This window comes from Pungitius pungitius, chromosome 1 (genome assembly GCF_949316345.1).
Source record: "Pungitius pungitius chromosome 1, fPunPun2.1, whole genome shotgun sequence".
Classification (NCBI taxonomy): Eukaryota; Metazoa; Chordata; class Actinopteri; order Perciformes; family Gasterosteidae; genus Pungitius; species Pungitius pungitius.
Genome location: NC_084900.1, coordinates 7,693,642 through 7,717,890, shown reverse-complemented (window position 1 = coordinate 7,717,890; position 24,249 = coordinate 7,693,642). Strand labels below are relative to the sequence as shown.

The window sequence follows — 24,249 nt, the reverse complement described above, 5'->3', positions numbered from 1 at the left end:
CTGATTTCTTTCATTCTCATTTAGATAAAGATAGTAAATCACAACAGAAAATTGATTTGTTTGTCATTTTTTATTGTGGCAATACAAATACACATTTTACTTAGATTTCTGGCTCTGTGCCTGTGCCTTGAGCACCTTGACTACGATCTTTTGCTCCTCAATCAGGAAAGCACGCTTGATCCTGAGAATGATGGGGAAAAGAATGCATGTGCTGTTAACAACTTAAATCAATGTAATGAAATGTATTCATCGTGAAGACAAAAGGCACCACGCCAATAACACGTAAAGGAAACTGATTTTACCTGTCACGCACACACTTTGCGCACATGGAGCCTCCGTAGGCCCTGCTGACGTGCTTCTTGGTCTTAGAGAGCCTCATCAGAGCCCGTGGTCTAACAGCCCGGACCTAAAAGACATAACAGGTCCATGACACCGGCAATAGAGGAAGGTTATCCCAAAAATATTCAAATGCTGCACTGAATGTAACCAATCTGCATGCTTAAGAAAACAACGCAAGTTCACACTGTGGGTACTCCTCAGAAATGACAAAAGGAAACGTTGAACAGTGTGCTTTAAACAAAACATTGAAGGAGACAACTGAAGAGGAATGAAGTTTGTTAGACACTACATATGAATACAATACTGTTTTCTGACCTGTGCAATTATTTTTAAAGTGATATCGCTAAATACTATGATCATAATCTAAGGGAAATATGTTGTTTTGCATTCTCTTGTATAGCTATAAAATATTTTTTCTACATATAGATTTGGTAGTCAGTATTTCTCCATCCTTTCTGAATACTGCCATTACTTGAAAAAATAAAATTAACACCTGAAATGGCACTCAAAGATGTATTTACCAATACTGTGTTACTTTACATTGTGTACTTTCACAATGTAAAGAGAGAATCTTCAAATCAGTATCAGTGGGACACAACAACAAAGTCCTTAAGTTTGATTGATCAGATCAACATCTGAATCATTGTTCATTGTTTTTAACTATTACAGATAGTCCCGGTTTAAATTCTAAAAAGCAAGCTATTGGAGCTGTGTTGATATTGTGACAGCAGTAAAAGCACACTCTTGAGGATACATTCACCACATCAGACATTGCACATGGAACCTGAAGATATCAGCACAGATATTCCATAGTTGTGGAGTTATCACTTTGTCCTCGATCTGGAAAGAACGTCATCGACTGCTGCCCATCTTTTTCCAAGAGGGGCACCTCTTTCCACACAGTCACCCTACATGCCCCTGCATGAGAGCACAACGGTTCTACTTACTCCACGCAGTCTTCCTGGGCAGATGCCACATGCCGACTTGGGTGCTTTGCCCACCTTCTTGGTGTACAAGTACACGATGCGGTTACCGGGAGTCCGGGACCTGCAACACAACGACGATCAGCTGTAGTGTTTACACACGAGGTCAAGTCGTGAAGAGGATACGGTGTTTATGTCAGCTTCCCCCAAAAAGGCGGCCAAAAGCAGACACGGACGTTATAAACATTAAGCGACTTACAGTCTGGTTTTGTTGGAGGCTGTGTTGTAGGACAACCTACGACGGTAAGTCAGGCGATGCACCATCTTGAGTCTGAGAAACAAAAGTTAAGACCATGTTAGGACGTGAGGCTAGCATGCTAACCCCGTTAGCCACACCGGCCATCACCACTCGGGTATACAAGAAACATGTTGGATTAAGCGGACAGACCGTTTAGTTTATTATTTATTACTATTTAATTCGGTGTGAACAGACAAATTCAGCGTAGCATTTAACTGCGGTCACGAACGTTACAGAAGGCAACTTAATATACTGAGAGCGGCCGAAGGGACTCGGTCATCTTTAAAATATCCAACAAATACAAATATTAACACAATGGTCACATCGTTGGAAAGTAAAACGTATTTAAAGTATAATCAGTGCGTGGCGTCAAACACTTTTTCTTTTAAAACGCAGGATTACGTTGGATTTTGAAATCGTTATGTTGCAGAGTAAAGCAGTGGTCCGCCATACCTGCTAACGCCGAAACCGGAAGAGGAAGGAGCAAGGCGGATGTGACGAGCTTAAAGTTCCTCTGCTGCTTCAAGCGTGTCCCCTGTTATTGTGCTCCCTGCTGGTGTTCCGTTTTTACTACAAACATGGGTGAGTTTATACAAAAGTATGCGATCTTTATTTGATTAAAGAACGATAAAGCTAACGTAATTCATTATACAAACGATGACAACCAATTGCATCCCTTTGTTTCGAAAAAACAAGTGTCTATGTATCAATGCCAATTGAATGTTGTGAAAATGCACAAAAGATCATGCTGACATTGCTTACCCACACACCTGGAACTACAGTGATTAATTGCACTTACTTGGCGAGTAATTTGTTAGTAATTTAAAAAGGCTCATCATGAGTTTACTCTTCCAAGAAACTAAAGACTACTTAACACAACCTGGGAGCAAAGTGATTGTAAGCCAACAGGAGTCAATTTTAGTCCTTAATTTGAATTTAATTTGTGAATTGTCCAGTAGACGGCAGCAGTGTTATGCTAGTTGATGATACCTGGCAGTGTGGATTGGCACTGTGAAGCATACAAACCCATTTGGTTTCAAAATAGTCCCTCTTAACGCAAATATATATACTTTTTCATTACGCTAATATATTATCAATCAGCACGATGAAAATGTTGGATTTCCTCAAGAATGTTTGTTTCACAAGGAGGTCGATTAGGTTTTAATTGAACCGATCCCGCAGGAGTCTTATGTAAAGTTAATTCCCATGTTAACAGCACCTTACTACTCCGTAGTAATTTCCAGTTTTACATGGGTAGCATACAGATCAATTGTAAATATTTTCTTTCCATTTGGCATGGCATGACTTAATAAAAATCGTGTGTTTTTAAACCTGCACAAATATTTAAAAATACATGAAAATAGTTTCATAAAAATGCAAATGTTGATTATCTAATAAGCTATTTCAAAGGAATCAAAGCTGTATTTAAATATATATATATTAATACTATTTAAAAAGCCACTTGTAAGAGACTTTAATTCAAAAAGTGCCAAAATCCTACATAGTTTGTGTCATGCCGAATGTTTTTTTTTAATGTAGATGCCATGCACACTGCCAACCAATGTCCAGGTACCACACTCCTGTGCACGCTGTGACGCTCTTAAATTGAGAGCAGGCTCAAAATGGCTCCCTATCAAAGAGGTGTTGTGTCACAAAACAGACATTTGCCAAGCACAGCCAACAGATGGTGAGCTTGGCATCCTTTAAGGCAAAATAATTGGCACATGCAAAGTTCAGTGGCAATGGTTGGCCCGTTACACATTCATTTTAAGGCCATTAAAACAAACTGTCTAATTTCATGCTTCAACCAGTCAGAACTCCCTATTGGCTGAAAGTTTATCAGTTGACAATGTTGTTTGGAGTTAAATCAGTGCACTTGGGTATATTGTTTTAATTAAGAAATACATTACCCTTAAATATATAATATACACACTTAAACATGTTATACCATATTCTGTTGCTGATTTAATATCATGTGTCCATTTAAAATAATTTGCTTTAAATCTATGTTTGTGTTAATTCATATTTCAATTATTTCAATGATAAAAAAACGCTAAACTGGGAGGTGGAAAAAAAAGTGTTGTACCGACCCTTTTGAAAGGCAGCGCTGTCGCTTTAAGAGTTTTTCAAGAACATGCCCCATGCAGGCTGAAGGCAAAAAATGAGCTTGTGCTTAACCTTGGGATCTGTTCATAAAAGTACAAAACGAAGATGGATGTGGATTTGGATGGTTAATTTTAAGGTGACAATTGGAGATAAATTCTTGCTATTCATGTGTTTAACTCAACAGAGGTACATTTCCATATAGAAAACTTGTGAATTCATGATAAATGGCTCTCTTACATGGACTAGATTCTCTCCCACAATTTTATATATACATATATATTTTTTATATTGTTCCTCTGGCCCAAGTTGATGCATTTATTGTAACAAACAACATTTTAAGTTAATAAGACAAGACACTGCACCCATTGTTTTTGTTTGGAAACATTTGATTACTGATGACCTCTCGAGTTTAAAGCTTGTTCTACATGTCCTGTTCAGGGATTGATTTGATTAAGTCCTAATGTCAGGCGACCTGGGATTAACCCGTTTTTTGCAAGAATCAAGGTCTTTTACAAAGGGTGCCAAGGAGATTTGCGCTGACTCCAAGAGACACTGACACACATGAGTCCAAATAATTAGTAACATCTGCAGGCACTCTGTCTTAATCCTGTCAGAAGTAATTATTCAAAGACATCTCAATAGTTTATTTAATTTAATTTTTTCCCAGCAAAATATAAATGCATTCATTTGATAACCTCAATCACATTCATGATGGTTTGATAATTAACCTTTTGGTTTACTGCCACAGCATTTACATTTTTCTCATATTTGGAGAAGTAACTGTAGCCCCTACTTGTAAAGTGGTCCTGACCAGTCAAAGATGAACCATATCACCTTAAGTGCACTTCATTACGCAAGCCTCTCCGGCCCCCCTCTCCACGTCTCCTTGGGCCTTCTGTGTAATCTGCTGAGATTTAAACCTGCTGCTCCTGTTTAATAAATCCACTGCGATTAAAATAGGATTACAGCTCTGCCTTCCCCTTCCTAATGACATCAGAGCATGAAACATTTTTCAACTTTATTTCAGTTGTCAGATTTTTTTGCCCGAGCTCACTACTTTTTGTGATCAGACGGGCGGCGGTGATATTTTTTTAACTCCCTCCCCCACTCTCCCACCATCCTCATCCCTGCAACCCAGCAGGTCAGCCCATCTGTGTGGTGGTTGACCTAAGGATTAACCTTATAATGCAACACGCATCCTGTATCAATGCTGCCCTCCTTCACATCAGACCTCTCAATGACAGATAACCGAAGAAAACAAATCTGATCTTTGTGGCCACGATCATGGATGTAGAGCCATGAAATATCACTCGCCATATAGCGCTACTTCTGGTCATGGGGCGACAGTGCACATGTCATCTGTTCTGCATTTGATAATGTGGAATGAAGGATATGAACTTGTCTGATATTATCATGCATGTTACATTCTGTAAGGGCACAAAAAGCAAAGATTTATTGGATTTTTGTAACAGCGTGACCCTCATGACCCCAGCAAAGAAATCTACTTAAGACCAAGCATTTGGCTCTAATATACAATGTAGCTAACAGTCAAATGTAACAATTTGTCCTGTAGTTTTCGGAACATTTTTAGATTGTATCCTGATGACACAAAAGCCATGCAAGCAATCTAGTTTGCAATGACTCCAAGTTTAGTATCGTAGCAAACTGTACAGTAAAATCAAACATATCCTAGAATAGACTGGAACCTGCTCTCTACAAAAGCCCAATGTTGAGCCCCCTGCTATTCTTTTCATAAAGCCTCATCATCAGTTAAATATTTCCCTCCAATCTCAACATTTTAGTTGGCCCAATGATTTTATAGCCAAATGCCAGCAAATCTACAGACACTTTGTGTTGAGGGCTATTTAGCGAATCTAAGCATGATCATTCTCTTGCGTTAACACTGTCGGCAGTAGAAACCCTACTGTACCTGCCAAACCTCAGCATGTTTGTATCGACATTGTGAGGGCGCTAGCGAACTGACGTTAGCATTGAGCTGAAAGCACAGTACATCCTCACGGAGCTGTCTCTACAGCCTGGATGGAGTGTCATGCATTATAAAGGCATAAATACAGCAATTTTCTCACCAGAATTAAAAAAATTACAAATAATATATGCAATACAAAAGAAATATTGCACAACAAAATAGATAATGGTATGGTGGAATAGACTCATTTACTTCCGTATGGAAACATCATCAAGTCAAATTTGACAACCCTTCAAAATGACCCAGGCTGCAATGGATTTCAAAGGACCACCTGCAAAAGTAGGGTCTCACTTTCACACCATGAGCTGGTACCTAATCATCTCTAGCACTTAGTGATCAGTCCTGCCTGTGGATTATCAATTCAATAATCTCTTTTTAGAGCTTTTGCTGAATTGAATATTCCAAACCAGATTTTCAGCTAAAATGGTATCTTCCATTTTAACCTTTTAAACAATCTTGCTTTTGTGTTTTAACTCAGAGGCAGATCATTTGTCTTTTGGAATACATTTACTCATCTGTTTTGAGAGCCTCATTGATGCACTATTCACTATCGGAGCATCCCATTGGTGCCTGTGTCCATTTTGTTTTGCTGACTGCATTTTCCTAAGGGGCAGGTGGTCTGTCCAAGCCTCTTTGTACAGACTTGTGGTGGTGGGGGGGGGGGGGAGGGGAGGGGGTTGCTAATATGGGGCTTTCAACATCTAATCCGAAGTCTCTTAGAAAAAGCTTATCTTGGGACTCTCCAATTTCACTGCTTTCCTCATCTGCAGGACCAAACTGCTTTTTGGTGTTAGTTATGAACAAATAGGACTCGTTTGATGGAGCTAATTCAATACATTGTTTCAGTCAATTGTTCTTCCCTCTTCACCGGAAAAACCTGCTTGGTTATCATCACCCTATCTACCCCCTCCCCGCTGCCCCCGTCCCATTGCTGACAAATCCATACAACTATGTGGGACACAAAGGCTTGGATTTAGCTGCCGGGCCAAAGCGAGGGTAGACCGGCCGGGGGGGCAGGGCCACCATGGAAATTTCTGTTGTTTTCGTCACAGTACAAATTTCAGGCAAATCAAAACAACTGGCACCATCACCCCTCCAAAAACCCCTTCCTTCCCACCACAACTGCATACACTGCAACCAGTCATCACTTTTAGCCTGGAAATGCACCCAGATCATGTGCTGTGGGATGGAGGCCAGGCTGCGTGTGCTCTGTGGGCCATTGTTGGAAAAAGAGCTGACAAGGGCCTGGATGGGATCTCATTTGATAGGGAAAATTATCGGGAGATTCAATTTAAAGATCTGGGGTCACGAGCGGAGTTTGCCCTTTATGATTATGCCTACCCTGATGCATGTGCTCATGCAGCTAAACATAGCGTCTCATTGTGGCAGCTCTTGCCTTTGATTCATCACTATTCCCTGATGACAGGTGGAGGCAAAATGTCAACCGCCTTTTCTGTTCAGGCCGCACAATTTCTTATCAATTCTCAAATTGTTCCATAGTATGTTGTGTCTTCATTTCATCAGAAAACAGTAAGAGAATACCTTGAGTGGTTTTACCACCATTATGTGAGTATTTCATATGTCTGCTCAACTTTGTGGGATTTCCTGTTGCATATAATTTCTGAACGTCAACATGGAGCTTTTTGGCAGTCGTCAGGGGAATTAGCCCTGATTCATAGACGCCTTTTCCACAGCAATGATCCCCCGAATCACCAAAATCCCCTGAAATGAAACCCAACTTGGACTTACTTGCCTGTGCCATTTTTATGAAATACTCTAAATGTCTGGCTGTAACTAACAATTATTCTTTTTCATTACTTTTATAATTTTTTTTAATTACTTTCAATAATATAAGTAAAGTGTAGTAAAATGAAGTACCCATCAGTCTGGAACAGGAGCGGACATCATTGAATATTTTGTTTATCTGACCAAGTCCAACTAAGCAGACACATCCTGCCCTTTTAGTCTCTTACAGCAGTTAGACACTAAACTAATTATTTTAAAATCCAAATCTCAACTTTCTTATCCAGGTTTATGTTAACATTACATCAACATTTTAAAGTGTCAAGGTCACAGAGTGAAATACCCATCATGAGTATTGTGAAATTGGTCGATTGGCCGTTAGTATCCCAAACGGACAGTTGGTCCAGTGCCGAAAATGATGTGGCCGACATGTGATCAATCACCAATCAAAGCCTCAGGACAGCCACCGGTTTGCTCTTGTGGAGAAACCCGGGACTGGTTGGCGCGGAGTGGTGAAAAATGTGAGGCAATCAAGACTCAATCCCTTTATATTCTGGGTTTCTGAGTGTGACATCATTTCACTTGCAAGTCCTATGATGGACATTACACAATGGAGATTGAGCCTTAAATGTAATAGGAAATATTTACGTACTTCCAAAGACTAGATAAAAAAAAGATCGATGCCACACATGTTCTGTAAAACAATGTTTAATTCTAATTACACAGGTGCCAAATTAAATTATTATTTAATTACATATTAGAGAACAAACCATTTATTTTTGAATAAGTAATAAGAAATGAATAAGCTTAAACTCTGGAGGAACTTGAACCAAACTGATAGTGGTCACCATAATCTGGGGAAAGTTTGCGTTTCCTGTTGGGTGCAGCTGGGAGGAGATGAGAGCAAAGTAGAGGGTGCAATCAATGAGGTCAGTGAATTATGATTTATTATACACCACCGGGCCATTAGTGTCACACATACTTTGTCACAGTGTGTAGAGATGGCATGTCTGTGTCCATCAAATGGGGTTTGGACTGTCGACTAATGCTAAGTGGTCGTGGGGCTTTCGTTCAAAGGGGGAAACATCAGGGGGCTGCAAGCATGGTAATGGAACAAAACATTTTTTTTAATCAATCAATATATATTGAAGGAAATGTTCAATCATTTTGGAACTGCCTGTAGAGATGAAGAGATCCACCTGACCCCTGTTTGACCAAAGCTAGCTGTTGGTTTGAAACTTCTAGCGTGGAAAGGTCTCGCTTGGCTCGGTCACGTGGGATGGGATGCCGCTGTTCGAATTGGTTGCACGTGTTATCTTTGAGGTTTGGATCCACCCTCTGCATATAACCTTGAAATGACCTTAAGCGTTTCATACACACCAATCTGCAACGAAGCTAAAGCATATCCACCTGTGCCGTCATCAGCGGAATATTTATAATAATTTAAAAAAAAAGTGGAACAGTGGAAATACTGCCTTTTGCTGTGTAACCACGGCAACTCCTCCCTCAGAATGCAACATCACCAAAGCCCCCACCGCGCGAAGTGAGCCGGGTAGGATGCGCTGTCTGTCGCTTACCTGGCTTTATTAATACGCCAAGCGGTTCACGTGGGCTGCCCAGCCCAGCACAATATTCTGCTACGTTAGCGACGTATTTTCGACCGGGTCTTTTCTTTTTCTTCTCCTCTCAACCGAGACGGGGTGGGTGCTGCTGCTGCTGCTGCTGCTGCTGCTTTTGTGAGGGAGGGAGAGAGAGAGAGAGAGAGCGCGCGAGAGAGAGCGAGTGAGGTGAGCGCAGTGTGAAAAGCATCCTCGCCCCCTCCCCTCCAAAGCTCCTCCTCTGTCGTCGGAGAGCAGAGCGCGGTCACATACTGCTCGGCGAGAGCAAGAGGGCACCGCGGAGGATTTAATTCCAACCTGCTGCTGTGCCGTGCAGATGTTTTCTCGCCTTTGACGAAGGTAAGGCATGCCCGCCGTCTGCAGCAGAAAGCTGCTGCTGCTGCTGCTGCGCGCGCGTCGTGCGCCACGCCGCCGGGACACTAAATGTTGGGCTCCCTTTGGCGGAAGATGATGCTCCAGCCGAAAGGGCGAAGGCGTCATTGAAGGGCAGACAGGGGGCGGAAAGAGTTGGCCGTGGAACTGCCGTCTGTGACACGCGGTTCAGTGTAACGGCAGCGGGCTGCGTGTGCGTCGTTGGAAAGTCAAACAGGACAGGATGCGTGCGTGCGTGCGTCTGTTTTTGTTTTTATTTGAATGTCCTTTCCCCATAGCTGCAGCATCACAGCCTTCATCGTTTTTACTGACTGATGTCCGTAATCCGTCGGCCTTCACGTTTCGTAATATTATGTCAGGTAAAAAGAGCAGGTGACAGATTTCTGAATACACGTTGTCCCAGTTGACAATAAAATAGTTAAGCCAGAAGGATCACGTCGCCGAAGTTGATATCTGTACGTAGCAACATATTGCCCTTAAAATGTGTTGACATTGTGAATTACTGCATGTAAATCACTGAATATACTCAATGGTAAGCAGCTAATGAAGTCTCCAATGGACAAATCATTTCAATTAGTGCATGTTTAAACTTATAGTAAATTCTTCATTTGTTTTTCCATATCACATATTTCAATATTTATTTCAGAGTGCACTGACAGAAAACCATGGGGTAGTTTTAACGCTCGAGATACGCATTTTCAGATGAGTATTTGACATGACTGCATAACCTTGTACCTGGGGATTACCTCTTAGATTTCATTTCTCAATATCTGAATGCCGCTTATTTTGGCAGTCGCTGGAAGGATCGGCCCTGATCGGCCCATCCACAGCAATGATTATTGAATAAGGTAGCTGCTGTTCATTCTATTCTTAGATTTGTTTGCAACTGTTATTAATAAAGGGATTCGTCAATTGTCCATTGCACATTTTCCCTTCTTGCATTTATGATTTTTTGTATAAAAAGAGAAAAGCAGCACATTTGAGTTCTCTATGGCTTGTTTGCTATTTGTAGCATCAATCTGTTTAAAGGGACGGAGCCAAATCTTTAGAGTAGACCTTGATTTAATCATATTCTGATGTAAGCTTTAAACTCCTGACTTTCTTTCATGGTTCACTAATTCCTTTTCTTCATTCTTTTGGGGTTTTTTTCCGTCAGAGGCTAATATGAAGACGACATTTGGCAAACCAGACCCTGGAAAGCTTCTACAATCTTTTCGATTCATTTGAAACTTGTGACAACACCATGCATTGTTTCCGGTAAAACCTGCCCGCCGCTCTCCCCTCATCCTACCCAGCCGTTGAGAGTGAGGACACCACAAGCTGCCCAGACATGGGTCCGGATCAACCCTGCTCCGAGTCCCTTGAGAGAAGGCCCACGTTGAGTGCTGCCTGTAAGCGGCAGGCCTACCGATGTCTGCGGAAAAAGCTAAGGCCATTGCGAATCGTAGGGTTTTCCCTCAGCCTGGTGGCCTTAAGTGCTTTCTCCATCAGTGCCTTGACCTGGAGCTCAGGGGGTTTCAGTGAGCCAGTTCTCTCCCAGGAGGATCTCCGCCAGTCGGCCCCCCACAGGACTCTACTTTTCAGCCAACACCAGAGGGACCCCAATGTGTCAGCCGACATGCCGATAGCCATGAAGTCTGCATCAAATAACAGCGAGGGCCACGGGGATTACCCGCCCGACCTCTTCACCCTTGAGGAGAGACGCAAAGGAGCAGTGGTCCTCCACATGTTTGGCATGATCTACATGTTCATCGCCTTAGCTATAGTGTGCGACGAGTTCTTTGTCCCAGCACTGACAGTGATCACGGAGAAGTTGACCATTTCGGATGACGTTGCGGGCGCCACCTTCATGGCGGCGGGCGGCTCAGCCCCGGAGCTCTTCACCTCCATCATTGGCGTCTTCATCTCGCACAGCAACGTGGGCATCGGCACCATCGTGGGCTCGGCCGTCTTCAACATCCTCTTTGTGATTGGGATGTGTGCCATCTTCTCCAAGGAAATCCTCAACCTAACATGGTGGCCACTCTTCCGTGACGTCTCCTTCTACATACTGGATCTGATCATGCTCATCATCTTCTTCCTGGATAACATCATCTCCATGTGGGAAAGTATCACGCTGCTCTCAGCCTACGCCGCCTATGTCATCTTCATGAAGTGCAACAGCAGTGTCGAGAGATTCGTCAAGAACTGCATGAACAAGAACCAAGTGGTCGAAGTAGAAGTGCAGCCCAAGGTGAGTTGGTCTCTTGAGCAATATTGCTTTTTTTCCCCCTTTCCCTTTTCCTTCACCACCATTTCCTTTAATAATACAACTTTAAATGAAATGCCAGACTATGACGAAGTTACAGTAGGTGTGCAGTTATAACTTTTGGTATTTTGGCACAAAAGAAATCACCTTCCATGTCTCCTCTTACATGGGATCGACACATCTATCATACAGCTGATTCGTTATTTTGATGAAGTCAGGCTGACTGTGATGAAACCGGTTTGTTTGTGGAGACGTGCTTTTAATTCCATGCATCCTTTTCATGTTCTCATTAGCCTAATGAGCGTTTTCAAATAACACCAGTGTCCCACAGACATCCCGCACTCTAAGATCATGCAATATGCAACAAGCACAAACTGACCATTGTCCATTCATGTGGTTTAAATGATGCTACACAGGGCTGGCGTACAGTATTCCTCTGTGGGATTAAGAAAACAGTTATATGTGTAATTCTGGGTTAAGCTCTACAAATTGTGTCCCGGTCTGGCATAGAAATTCTTAGAAATTCTCGAGCTGTTTTTATTTTTCTCGATTAAAGATTTGCATTTAAATAACTGTGTAAACATGTGAACCCCATGCAGTAAAACCATGCAGTCTCCAGGCAATGTTATACTTTAACATAAATCTTGAAATACTCCATAGACAAAAATAGTAGCAGTGATTGTTTGACTTCACATAGCATTCGTCCACATCAATGACACTTGAGGGCAAAAGACACCGCAGTGCAATTTGATACCGGTGTAGAGCTTATCCAGACGGATTTAGATTTCTTTGTGACATGAGATTGAAATTACATTTTGTGAAAGTTGCATTTTAAAGCTTTTAATTAAATCTGGATTATTCTAAGTACATAAAGGACATTTAAACGGCAGGTTACAATGTCGAGGGGAGAAACTGTCAAAGAAACCAACGTTGCCTTTTGTTTTGCAGCCGTTTAAAAAGCAAACCCGGCAATAGTTGTTTTGCTCCTATTCTGCCAAACTAATTTGATTGAGGGCTTCTGTGCAAGAACAGAATGAGAAGTAAGGTGCACAGGCTGAGTGCCAGAGAACACTCGGGTGACCTTGATCTGAAATGGATTCTGGGTAGTGTGGCCAACAGGACCGCTGGTGTGTGTGTATTAAAAAAACTAATTTTGATGGAAAGGAGAAAAAGTGCAAGACAGATGAGTTGATCAAATCCCACCATCGTGTCTCATCAGATTTAGCCTGTCCTCTCTCTTGCATTGTGGGTAACAAGCACATGGCTGAATCTTTCAGCACCGAATACGTAAAAAAAAAAAAGAATTACATAATGTACAAAATAACAGTCTAAAGCTGTATTTTACTAAACCGAGATTGTCAGTGAACTTCTTTTTGTTGTATGGGTCTACTGGGTTAATAGAACTACAAAGGCAAAAATATTATTAGAATATAATCATCTAAACACCTTTTTTTTTTAATTAAGCGTTGACACTTTGGGGACATGTGTATTTTAAGACTCATGTTATTTTGGGAATTAATTGGCAATTTAGCAGACTTGTATGTGTGTAAATCCATACATGAGTAATGGAGAGTCAAACAGTAGAGCAAGGGCAAGTGTCGTGCAAAGTATGATTGGTTTTCCGCTTTTTTTATCTTTCTATTTTTAAGTGACATTCACTACTATGGACTGAGCTGCTTTTTTATTTAAGTTAATCATTTAACCGTTGTGAATGAGCTCCTTATCCTCCATGCAGGTCCGTTCAGGTGTAAAATATTGCTTTGTAAGAACAATAGGATGCTCTTTTATGCCACACTCCTGAACAGATTATTTTGTGCAATGTGATATTAGGACGTCCCCGATATGTATTACATTGCAGTAATTAGTAAGTAGTAGACAGAAAGATGGGCAGTCTGCAGCAAAAGAGAAGTGGTGCCCTGTTACCATAGGAGAAAGGGTGTAGGTTGCCTGGTTGGTAATTGGCAGTTAACCATCAATAATGCTATAAATACCATCTAAAATTCAATTCTGAGAGTAGCATGGACAGCAGTATAATGTTTAGCATTTAGCACTCATCTGTCAATTTTGTACCGTCTGCAGCCGCTGCCTTTCATCTCACTGCAGGACTGCCTGCACTGCGTTCTCTTTTTTCATTTTTTTATCGACCTGAAAAGTTTCTTTCTCAAAACGCGTTTGTTCTCCTCCCGGTAGCATCAAAATAGTTTGCTTATTTCCTCGAAATAAATGTCTTCGCTCCCAGGCAGAGCGTCAGATAGCAAGAGGAGCTTTTCCATCATTTGACAGATCAGAGTAGTCTTTTTGAGCCCTGGGATCAGGTGTAACATTATTGATAAAACATTTAAAAAAAAGAGTGGCGGATAGAAGGTCTATTTAAAGCCATTGTTTGACATTAATTCAGTGGTCAGCCATATCAAACGTAATCTGCAATAATCTCTCAATCCAGTTAACACAACCATGAATGCTCCATAATGCCGTGCACTTAGACTGACCTGAAATTACAGCAAACGTAGGACGAAGAAGGCTTTTGCCACATTAGCTTTTAGACAGATGGGAGGAAGTTCAACACTTTGCATAGTTTTCCAAGCAGCTTTCCTTCCATACACATGGCCCCGTGCTCCATTGATAATAAAGAAATATTCATAGCAAAATTAGTAGAAATCTGTTGTTTTGTGAAACTCATCCAGCCTCAGATTTGACCATTCAGTTGATTGGCGGGCATGACTTGTGATTTAATTACTTTCTTCTTGGATCCAAACAGATGTTGGAAGGATGTATTTACCGGTTCGTTCTGGCTTGTTTGGGGCCTAAAAGCTTTGTTTACCTTATGAGTGCTTTGTTGCTTGTAAATCTCACAACAAGGGCACTCTGTCTCAGCCTAATGAGTAAGGTTACAACCTTTGGGCACTCTTCCCCTCCTAAGACACAACCCTGCAGACTGGTCTTTTTTTTCTACTTTTTACAGATCCAGATGTTTTACCGCAGCGGATGGTGCGACAGTAGTAGTTGTCTGCAAAAGCATGGAGGAATAAAGCAATCCAACTCAAATCCCTGTAATAAATACTAGCTTTTGTGAGGCTTAATACCGTCAGTCATTTCAGTACCGCCTCTGGATTAGTACCAAAGGGTGACTACAGTGTCAAACTGCTTGGTCCTGTGATCGACAGGGTTGTAAAGTCAACGAAAGCAGTGGCTCATTTGACTGTCATTGCTTTTATTTGGTGCATGTTCTCTTCCAGTGCGACGTCATGGTCAGGTGGTGTTCTCAGTGAATTAACGGCACGGAAATAGAATTGGACCCGTGCATAAAGCACTGATTACGCATCATTAGTACGTGCAGTACACTCTGTCATGATTCGCCTGATGGACTGACAGGCTGCTTTTGGAAAATTTGGCTGCGGCAGATCAGACACGTTGGGCAGTCCGGTGTTCTGAAAGGCAGAGGAGCGACGGCCCCCTTTCACTAGTTACTACCATTGTGTCACATTTTGATAATGATGTTATTCTGTCATTTTTGCTTGGCCACATCTGACAACTCGTCAAAAACAACTAGTTGTCGAGCAGCGAATATCATCGGTGGGCGTATGTGTTCTAGCAAAATAATGAACAAATGAAATGCAAGGCAACCAAACTGGAGATAAATGTCTCGTATACATGTTTCAATTAGTAAAGCTTGAAATGTGTAGTTTCTGTATGATTCGACATCCAACCACAACATGAGATGCCTAATACCCTCAATGTGTTTCGAGGCAGATGTTGGTTCTGCTGAGATGGAAGGTGCGACCTCTGATGTATTACCGGGCTATAAATAGCGTCACAGAGGCGAGATCTTCCATCAGGATTTGCTTCAAAGATCACTTACAAAGTGGGTTCTGTGCGGCGAGCGGACTGTTTGTGTTTCCTCCCAGTGAATTTAGGTCTGATGCTGTAAACCGTCTATGTATTCACACATGAAACCTAGTGTTTTAGGCTGAATGCTGTGTGCTATATTTTTACATTTTGATCCAGTCCAAACGGAACGTGAACTAACCTCATGGCACACTGTAATACCAGGCTGCACTGCATGAACTCCGTCCCTAGCTGTTTATTTTAGTCCTGGGTGACGTCTTCCTGGGATTATCTCCCATTATGACGGATGTCTACCTAATTTTCAGCAACATCCAGATGTGCACTGCTGAACTCCTTTCAAATTTTCAACTGCATCCGTTTCATATGGCCTCTATGGGCTTGAATGGATTTTGCTATTATAAAAGCAGTTGTCGAGCAAATCTTTTGAAAATGCTGTATAAATACTTATATTTACCTCTGGCATAAGTATGTAAGTAAGTACTACCACACACGCTGGCCTCTTTTACAGTACAGTACAGTACAGATGTAGAGCAAACGTAGCTGATGTCTTTTTACAGTGTAATTTGTACGGTTTGTGTCCTTGTCCTTTATTTACACTGTGTGTTTCTGTGAAAGCAGAGAGCGGATTCACGCTTGTATCCTTTTTAAAAGGAAAGTTGTGGAAGTGACCTTGATTGAAAACTGCGTAAAGAATATGTGTCGGTAATGGTAATTTCATCCAAGCCCACGTTACTGATGGGCAGATGGAAACGACCAAATGGAAGCACCGTAGTAAAAACTTAAGTATAGTCAGAAAGTAGAGGACAATAGATTTATCGATTATTTGATGAAAAGTTGGACTGTAAAAAAGCTGAGTTCAATTGTTTTTGTTTGTGTGCTGATCTGTGTGGTTTTAAGGTGATTTATTCAAATGGGTGTGCAGACACCTCTGCCAGCACTTACACTATAAACCCGCTCCCAGGGGGGTGGATTCGTTTTGGGGCTCGAGCTGAGCCAGCGACCACAGATCCACAGTCCAACGATTTAAAAATAGAAAAAAACCTGTGACTTCGATCCCACGACGACGACGACGACGACAAAGAGTCCAAGTTTCATCATCCGTTCCAGCTGTGGCTCGGTGTCGAAGGAGAGTAATTAGTTTTCCATTTTTGGAGGCTCTTCGACGGGAGGGAGGTTTGACCAGTCTATGGAAATAAAGGTATCCTTTAAAATAAAGTAATGGACCAATGAAAACACACAGTGCCGGGTTTCAGGAGGCCGAGGACTATTGAGCCAGAGCTGCTGCTTCTTCCGCCTCTCGTCTGTTGTCTACAATTATTCTGGGAGCTCTCTTGGCATTGTTGTCGTCCCACGCCAGCGCCCATGCTTTTGTCCAGACGCAATGTAATTGCATCACAGGTGCTGATAATTGTTTTATATATTTTGTCCTAGATTATTGTACTATTTGGCTTTTAGCCTTCATTCTTGTGAGAGTGGAAAGTGGCTCTTCACTATCTCTTTAGTGTTGTGAATGGTTAGAAGGTCACCGTGTCACTGATTACAGTGACACGGTCACCAAGTTTAGTAGTTCAATAAATGAAATAAAGCATATTATTTTCCCCTAAAGAAATATCATTACGCATGCAAAGTTGAGCCAATGTGAGTGTGTCCTTTTCAGCGATGTTTACACAACAAACAGAAAAGGCAACGTGCCCCTGGACATCACTAGATTTGGTGAAAGAGGTGAAATAAATAGTAACTTACACCATTTGGAAAATTGATACCGTCAAAAAAGCTCATTTCTGCAGATTATACAAAAATGAATGTATGTTTTTAATCTCCTAAATATTGTAAGTCAAATCTCCCCCTCAAATTGTCCTCTTCTGATTGTGCACATATGTTAATTGTAGCGGTATTAATTCAAACCATTGTGCCTTGCTTCAAGGGGTAGCCATATCAATTAATGAGTAGCTCAAGACAAGTCACAATCTCTATTAAGGTAATGCGATCTGCCATTAAAAGCCAACCCTATCACACCCTTATTGCCAGTCTTCATTTGTGTTTCTTTATCCTATTCTTTGGTGGCATGTGTGAGTCATGCCATTACGTAATCACAGAAAGCTCTTCTCACTCCGAATGGTGGCGAACGAGGTTTAAAGGGACGAAACTTAAGTCTCCCTGCAAGGAAATGCGTTGCGCAGATGGTTGAAGAAAGAGGCTCTGGTGGCGGGCGTGGTTTCAGCCCGGCTGCAGGTGGGAGAGCGGGGGAGTGGCTCGGGAAACGGGGCCAGCTGGAGACAATAACAGCCAGCTGGGGATAATTGTGTGCGTTTTTCCCCCTATTTGAGCAGTAAGGCGGGGGTGAGCGGGGGACAGAGCGGGCTGGAGCGCCGACAGCAAAGCAGACAACGCTGTGTCAGTAAACCAAATAAAAACCGTGTTCCGCAAATACGACTGTGTCCGTGCCCTCATTCCGGAGAACCCGGCAACCGATAGCCAGAGTCGGCTACAGTGGCGCCCAACTCGGCGGAGAGGAAAAATGACAGACGAGGAGCAACGGCAGGAGATGGCGGCCCAGCCGGTGCTCGCACTGGGCCAGATGTTGGCAGAAATGGCAGCGATCCAGCGCGACCAGGCGGAGGCCAACCGCCAATTCCTGGGGGCGCTCCAGGCCCAGGTGGGGAGGCAGGCCCAGGCCCTGGAGCAATTGGTGGCGCGGGCGGAACCACCACCACCGATCCCGACAGCGATGGCGAGCCTGACTCTCCACCGGATGACGGCCGAGGACGATGCACAGGCATTCCTGGAGGCCTTCGAAACAACGGCGGAGGCGGGCGGGTGGCCGGCCGGGGAGTGGGCAGTGAGGCTGCTCCCGCTGCTAACAGGGGAGGCGCAGGCAGCAGCCATGGGGCTGCCCCCGGCGGCCCGGCGGGACTACGTGGCGGTGCGCAAGGCAGTGGTCGACAGACTGGGGTTGCTGCCGGAGGACCACCGGCGGCGATTCCGGGGGGCCAGGCTGGGACCCGAGGACCGGCCATTCGCCTACGGGCAGAGGCTCAAGGACGCGGCCGCCAGGTGGCTTCGGCCAGGCGGGGTGGGATCAGCCTCGGACGTCCTCGAGAAAGTGGTCCTCGAGCAGTTCGTGGAGGGGCTCCCGGCCCGGACGGCGGCGTGGGTCCGGTATCACCGCCCACCGACACTGGAGGCAGCCGTCACCCTGGCAGAGGACCACCTGGGGGTACACCCCCGCGGACCGGGCGACGGGGAGGGCGCGCCGCCCCGACCCGCGGCGGCAGCCCAGGGATGGAGCCAGCAGCAGGCGGCGGGACGACCCGGACCGGCCCCACGGCGGACACCGACGGCCCCGCACCGCGACCCCCCAACCACAGCAAGCCCCGGCCCCCTTCCTGACCCACGGGGAGGTTCTCAAGCGCCAGGGCAGGAGTGCTGGAGGTGCGGGCGGCCCGGCCACCTACGGAGGGAGTGCCCGCTAATGGAGGTGGGGCAGGTGATCCGGGTTGCCGGCGCTCCAGCACCCTCCCCCGGCCCGGGAGCGACGTACCGCGTTCCGGTAAGAACCCAGGGGGGTACACGCCAGGCGATGGTGGATTCGGGCTGTTCGCAGTCCATGATACACCAGAGCCTGGTTCGGCCAGGGGCATTGGTAGAAGCGTCGCGGGTGAAAATTAGGTGTGTGCACGGGGACATTCATGAGTATCCCATAGTGTCCGTCGAACTTAGGTTCAAGGGGAAAAAATATAGAATAAAGGTCGCGGTTAGCTCCCGCCTGACGCACCCCGTAATTTTGGGAACGGATTGGGAGGGATTTAACGCGCTAATGGGAGAGGCTGCGGGGGTGCGTTCACGACCGACAGGGACATGCGGTATTTGTGCTGTGCTCAGCGGTGACGCGAGGTCGTCCGACGCCGCCGGGGGAGGGGGGGAACCGGCGGAGCATCCCGTGGAGACTCCGGCGGTTCCCGAGTTTCGCTCCATGGAAGATTTTCCACTCGAGCAGTCTCGTGACGATACTCTACGCTCAGCCTACGACCAAGTGATAAAAATTGATGGTCATTTGGTGCGCCCTGGCGCAGCACTGTCGTACCCGCACTTCTCATTGATTAGGGACAGACTGTATAGAGTGAGTCGTGACACTCGAACGGGGCAGGAAAACACCCAGTTGCTGGTGCCGAAAAGCCGCCGGGAAATGATTTTCCAGGCGGCTCACTATAATCCGATGGCGGGTCACATGGGATACGGGAAAACACTAGACCGGATAATGGCCCGATTTTATTGGCCAGGCATCCGGGCGGATGCGCGCCGCTGGTGTGCGTCCTGCCCGGAGTGTCAATTGGTTAATTCACCAGCCATACCACGTGCCCCGCTGCGGCCGCTACCGTTGGTGGAGGTCCCGTTTGAGCGTATCGGCATGGACCTCATCGGGCCATTTCACCGGAGCGCACGCGGATACCGCTTTGTGTTAGTCCTCATGGATTACGCAACCCGGTATCCGGAGGCAGTGCCATTGCGCAATATCTCTGCAAAGAGCGTCGCGCAGGCTCTGTTTCAGGTCATCTCCCGGGTTGGAATCCCGAAAGAGATTCTAACAGACCAGGGCACCTCGTTCATGTCGCGCACACTGGGAGAACTTTACGGGTTACTGGGCATTAAGTCCGTCCGCACGAGCGTGTACCATCCCCAAACCGACGGGTTGGTGGAGCGGATGAATAGGACGCTGAAGTCCATGATTCGTAAATTTATTAGCGACGATGAACGTAATTGGGATAAATGGCTTGACCCTCTGTTGTTTGCAGTCCGGGAGGTCCCCCAGGCCTCCACGGGATTTTCTCCCTTTGAGCTTCTGTTTGGCAGGTCACCAAGAGGGGTGCTGGACCTTATTAAGGAAAGCTGGGAGGAAGGTCCGAGCCCCGGGAAAAACGAGATCCAGTACGTTCTGGACCTGCGAGCAAAGCTCCACACACTGGGAAGGATGTCACGGGAGAATTTGCTCCAGGCCCAGGAACGACAACAGCGGCTGTACAACAGAGGAGCCATGCTGCGAGAATTCACACCGGGAGAAAAGGTACTTATATTACTTCCTACTTCCAACTCAAAACTCCTGGCTAAGTGGCAAGGGCCCTTCGAGGTCACACGCCGGGTGGGGGATGTTGATTATGAGGTGGTGCGGTCTGACAGGGGCGGTGCTACACAAATATACCACCTCAACCTCCTGAAAGCCTGGAGGGAGGCGGAGTCTGTTTCTCTGATTTCCACAGTATCGGAAAGAGAGGACCTGGGGCCGGAGGTGCCAAAAGCAGCTAATCCCACCCCGCTCCCGTGTGAGGGTCATCTCTCTGAGGACCAGAGAGCAGACGTTGCCCAGTTGCAGAAGCGGTTTGCTGATGTGTTCTCCCCCCGGCCAGGCCGCACCGACCTGATAATGCACAGAATTGAGACTCCCCCGGGGGTGACGGTAAGGTCACGACCCTATAGACTACCCGAACACAAACGAAAAGTGGTCCGGGAGGAATTAGCAGCTATGTTGGAAATGGGAGTAATAGAAGAGTCCAACAGCGCGTGGTGCAGCCCCATCGTTCTGGTGGCCAAGAAGGATGGGACTGTGCGGTTCTGCGTGGACTACCGCAAGGTGAATGACGTATCACGATTCGATGCTTACCCAATGCCCCGGGTCGACGAACTCCTGGACCGGCTGGGCACTGCACGTTTTTTTACGACCCTGGATTTAACTAAGGGCTACTGGCAGATTCCCCTGTCATCAGAGTCCAAAGAGAAAACGGCTTTCTCCACTCCGTATGGTTTGTACCAATTTACCATGCTTCCCTTTGGCTTGTTCGGTGCCCCGGCCACATTCCAGCGGCTCATGGACAAGGTACTGCGCCCGCACGCCGCGTATGCGGCCGCATACCTTGATGATGTTATTATCCACAGCACCACCTGGGCGGAGCATGTGCGGCGGGTGGACGCGGTGCTGGAGTCGCTGAGGCGGGCCGGGCTCACCGCCAACCCGGGGAAGTGTGCAGTTGGACGGAGGGAGGTACGGTATTTGGGGTACCACTTGGGGGGGGGGCAGGTGCGTCCTCAGGTGGACAAGACAGCGGCAATTGCAGCCTGCCCGCGCCCCAAGACGAAAAAGGAGGTGAGGCGGTTTTTGGGGCTGGCAGGTTACTACAGACGGTTCATCGCCGGGTTTGCGGACCTCACCAGCCCCTTGACCGACCTGACCCGGAAAGGTGCGTCAGATCCGGTCCAGTGGTCGGAGCAGTGCCAGCGGGCGTTTGAGAAGGTAAAACAGACTCTCTGTGGGGAGCCACTCCTCCACACACCTAACTTTTCTCTCCCGTTTGTTCTGCAGACCGACGCGTCGGACAGAGGGCTGGGGGCCGTTTTGTCCCAGGAGGTCGAGGGGGTCGACCGCCCGGTGGTCTACATCAGCCGGAAACTGTCGGAGAGGGAGGCCAGGTACAGCACGGTGGAGAAGGAGTGCCTGGCCATCCGGTGGGCGGTGGGCTCCCTGCGCTACTACCTCCTGGGACGCTCATTCACCCTCTGTTCGGACCACGCCCCGCTCCAATGGCTCCACCGCATGAAGGATACTAACGCCCGGATCACTCGGTGGTATCTGGCCATGCAGCCTTTTAACTTCAAGGTGGTCCATAGGCCGGGGACGCAGATGGTTGTGGCGGACTTCCTCTCCCGCCCTCTCGAGGGAGGGGGGGGGGAGTAAGCTAGGCCGGACGGCTCCCCGGCCTAAGTCGGGCGGTGGGGGTATGTGGTGGCGGGCGTGGTTTCAGCCCGGCTGCAGGTGGGAGAGCGGGGGAGTGGCTCGGGGAACGGGGCCAGCTGGAGACAATAACAGCCAGCTGGGGATAATTGTGTGCGTTTTTCCCCCTATTTGAGCAGTAAGGCGGGGGTGAGCGGGGGACAGAGCGGGCTGGAGCGCCGACAGCAAAGCAGACAACGCTGTGTCAGTAAACCAAATAAAAACCAAATAAAAACCGTGTTCCGCAAATACGACAGTGTCCGTGCCCTCATTCCGGAGAACCCGGCAACCGATAGCCAGAGTCGGCTACAGAGGCTACCTTTATCGAGCAGCGATAGATGACGATGACATGAACTGCCAGAAGTCCCAAGTGTTTCTGTGCCATGCTGAGAGGTGGATCTCACAAAGGCCCCGATCATTACGCCGGATTTTGATTTGACGTTCAAGGCCTTAACGCCGTTGCGTCCTTGATTTGTCCATTTTTTTGGGATTGGAAGGTATGCTAAGCAGGAATTCCCACGTGATGTGTTTTAGTGGTCACGGTATTCATTTTGTTTCGCTATCATTTAAAATGAATGCGATTATTTTCTTGTAATTCAGTAACTCAAGGTTGTGAAGGTTAAGGCTTACAAATACGTATTCCAAGATTTAACATTGTTGTCCCCTGACACAAAGAAGCTCAAAATCTTTTCTTCATATTTCAGTCGAGGCAGTGCCTGAAGGTGAAACGTTGCAAGAAACTGAAAACCTTATCGATCAAGGGCTATTTTTGAAAGCAGGGTCAAATTAGCTACTGTAACAGCACTGTAAAAGTATCATGTGAAGGACACCAAGATGCCCATCTCCTTTGTTGTATGACCCACACAACCCATCGAGATGGAAACATAGAGTAGGGGAGTGCGGAAGACTGCCGCGCCTTATGAACGCCTCCCTCTGGGGGATTTTGATTTTTGACCCCCTAAGCATCAGCCCCGCTAAGCTGCGGCACCAGAACATTACATCAGCTCATGTAATACCCATCGTTTACGGAATGAAGTGAGGAGATCCAGTGTGAAAAAACGTGACAGTTGTAGACAGAATTGATACCACGCAGACCGTGTTAAACCAAATTCAAGAGCGAAAAGTCTTGAAATGGAAGTTGTTGCACATTGCACAGCCTCTAATGAGCTAATGACCAAATGCTCTGGTGCTCAGCGACTCTGCCGAAGGCCTCCCCTGCCGTTGGCTCAGAGGGCTTCCGCTTGTTATGTCCGTCACTGATGAACAAGTGATGCATGCCGCTCAACCCAACCCCACCCCCACTCCAGCCCACCAAGGTGACCTGAAAGGGCTCTGTCAGCATATTACCCCATCTGCAAATGAGACCGGCTGACTGGACTGCCAAGCAGGAAGTTTCCTCTGCATACGTTAACATCTTCCTCTCGCAAAGAGTGTCTTTGGAGTTTGCCCTTTGCCTCAGATGGGAGATGATGAGCTCACTGCTAATTTGCTTTTCCCACAAAAAGACCAAAACTGTCATTCTATGGAAGTATCTTAGGCCTGATATCTTCAATTTATCCGTTGCTGTTTGAAACAATTTTATTGAGTCACACCACTCGGTTAATGCTCTAGTTCACATAAAATGTGTATAAATCCACAGCCTAAAGTTGTACAAAAACTGGCTTTTTACAGAGAAATTCTCTTCATAGAGTTATTGTCCCTCAGAACCTCTAGTATGGGTACTAGGATACGCTGCAGGCGGCAGATCAAGTATATTTACTTTGATCTCCTTAGGATGTTAGGGTCGAGTTCTGACACATCAATGTCAGAATCCAGGCCAACTAAATACAGCATAACACTGTATCAGTTTTGATTAGTGTGCAAGTGGATCACAGATGCCGCTAGTTCTCACTTCTGGTGGCTCCTTTTCTGGAAAGTTCACAGGATGTTACGGTGTATACATGTTATCTCTATAAACAATACCTGCCAACTGGGCTCAGGTAAAACTAGATTTGGACCACTGTCAGCG

General features: G+C 45.8%; 2 protein-coding genes across 9 annotated transcripts in view; one reads left to right on the top strand and one right to left on the bottom strand.

Moving 5' to 3' along the window:
- Nucleotides 1-51: 51 nt before the first annotated feature.
- Nucleotides 52-2,106, bottom strand: rpl34 (ribosomal protein L34). The gene is made up of 5 exons (XM_037480913.2): nt 2,014-2,106; nt 1,522-1,593; nt 1,287-1,386; nt 303-406; nt 52-181 (listed from the first exon to the last, which is right to left on the bottom strand). Exons 2-5 carry the CDS (start codon nt 1,584-1,586, stop codon nt 97-99), a joined length of 354 nt encoding a protein of 117 aa, XP_037336810.1. The 5' UTR covers nt 1,587-1,593; nt 2,014-2,106; the 3' UTR covers nt 52-96.
- A 6,868-nt stretch (nt 2,107-8,974) lies between these two features.
- LOC119223563 (sodium/potassium/calcium exchanger 2-like) overlaps nt 8,975-24,249 on the top strand; it is a 40,390-nt gene continuing 25,115 nt past the window's right edge. For 5 of the 8 annotated variants that reach the window (XM_037480911.2, XM_037480910.2, XM_037480906.2 and 2 more), the window contains exons 1-2: nt 8,975-9,354; nt 10,544-11,620. In XM_037480911.2, the coding sequence (XP_037336808.2) occupies nt 10,718-11,620 (903 nt within the window). In that variant the 5' untranslated portion in view covers nt 8,975-9,354; nt 10,544-10,717. Of the gene's footprint in view, nt 9,355-10,543; nt 11,622-24,249 lie in introns of all 8 variants that reach the window. The other 3 variants (XM_062561149.1, XM_062561140.1, XM_062561135.1) reach the window with 1 other exon arrangement.

Excerpts from the sequence above, each read along its gene's own strand:
- rpl34 (XM_037480913.2), bottom strand. The coding sequence starts at position 1,586 with ATGGTGCATCGCCTGACTTACCGTCGTAGGTTGTCCTACAACACAGCC. Across the intron at positions 1,387-1,521 it reads GCCTCCAACAAAACCAGACT|GTCCCGGACTCCCGGTAACC; the intron begins GTAAGTCGCTTA and ends GTTGTGTTGCAG. Across the intron at positions 182-302 it reads GCAAAGTGTGTGCGTGACAG|GATCAAGCGTGCTTTCCTGA; the intron begins GTAAAATCAGTT and ends CATCATTCTCAG.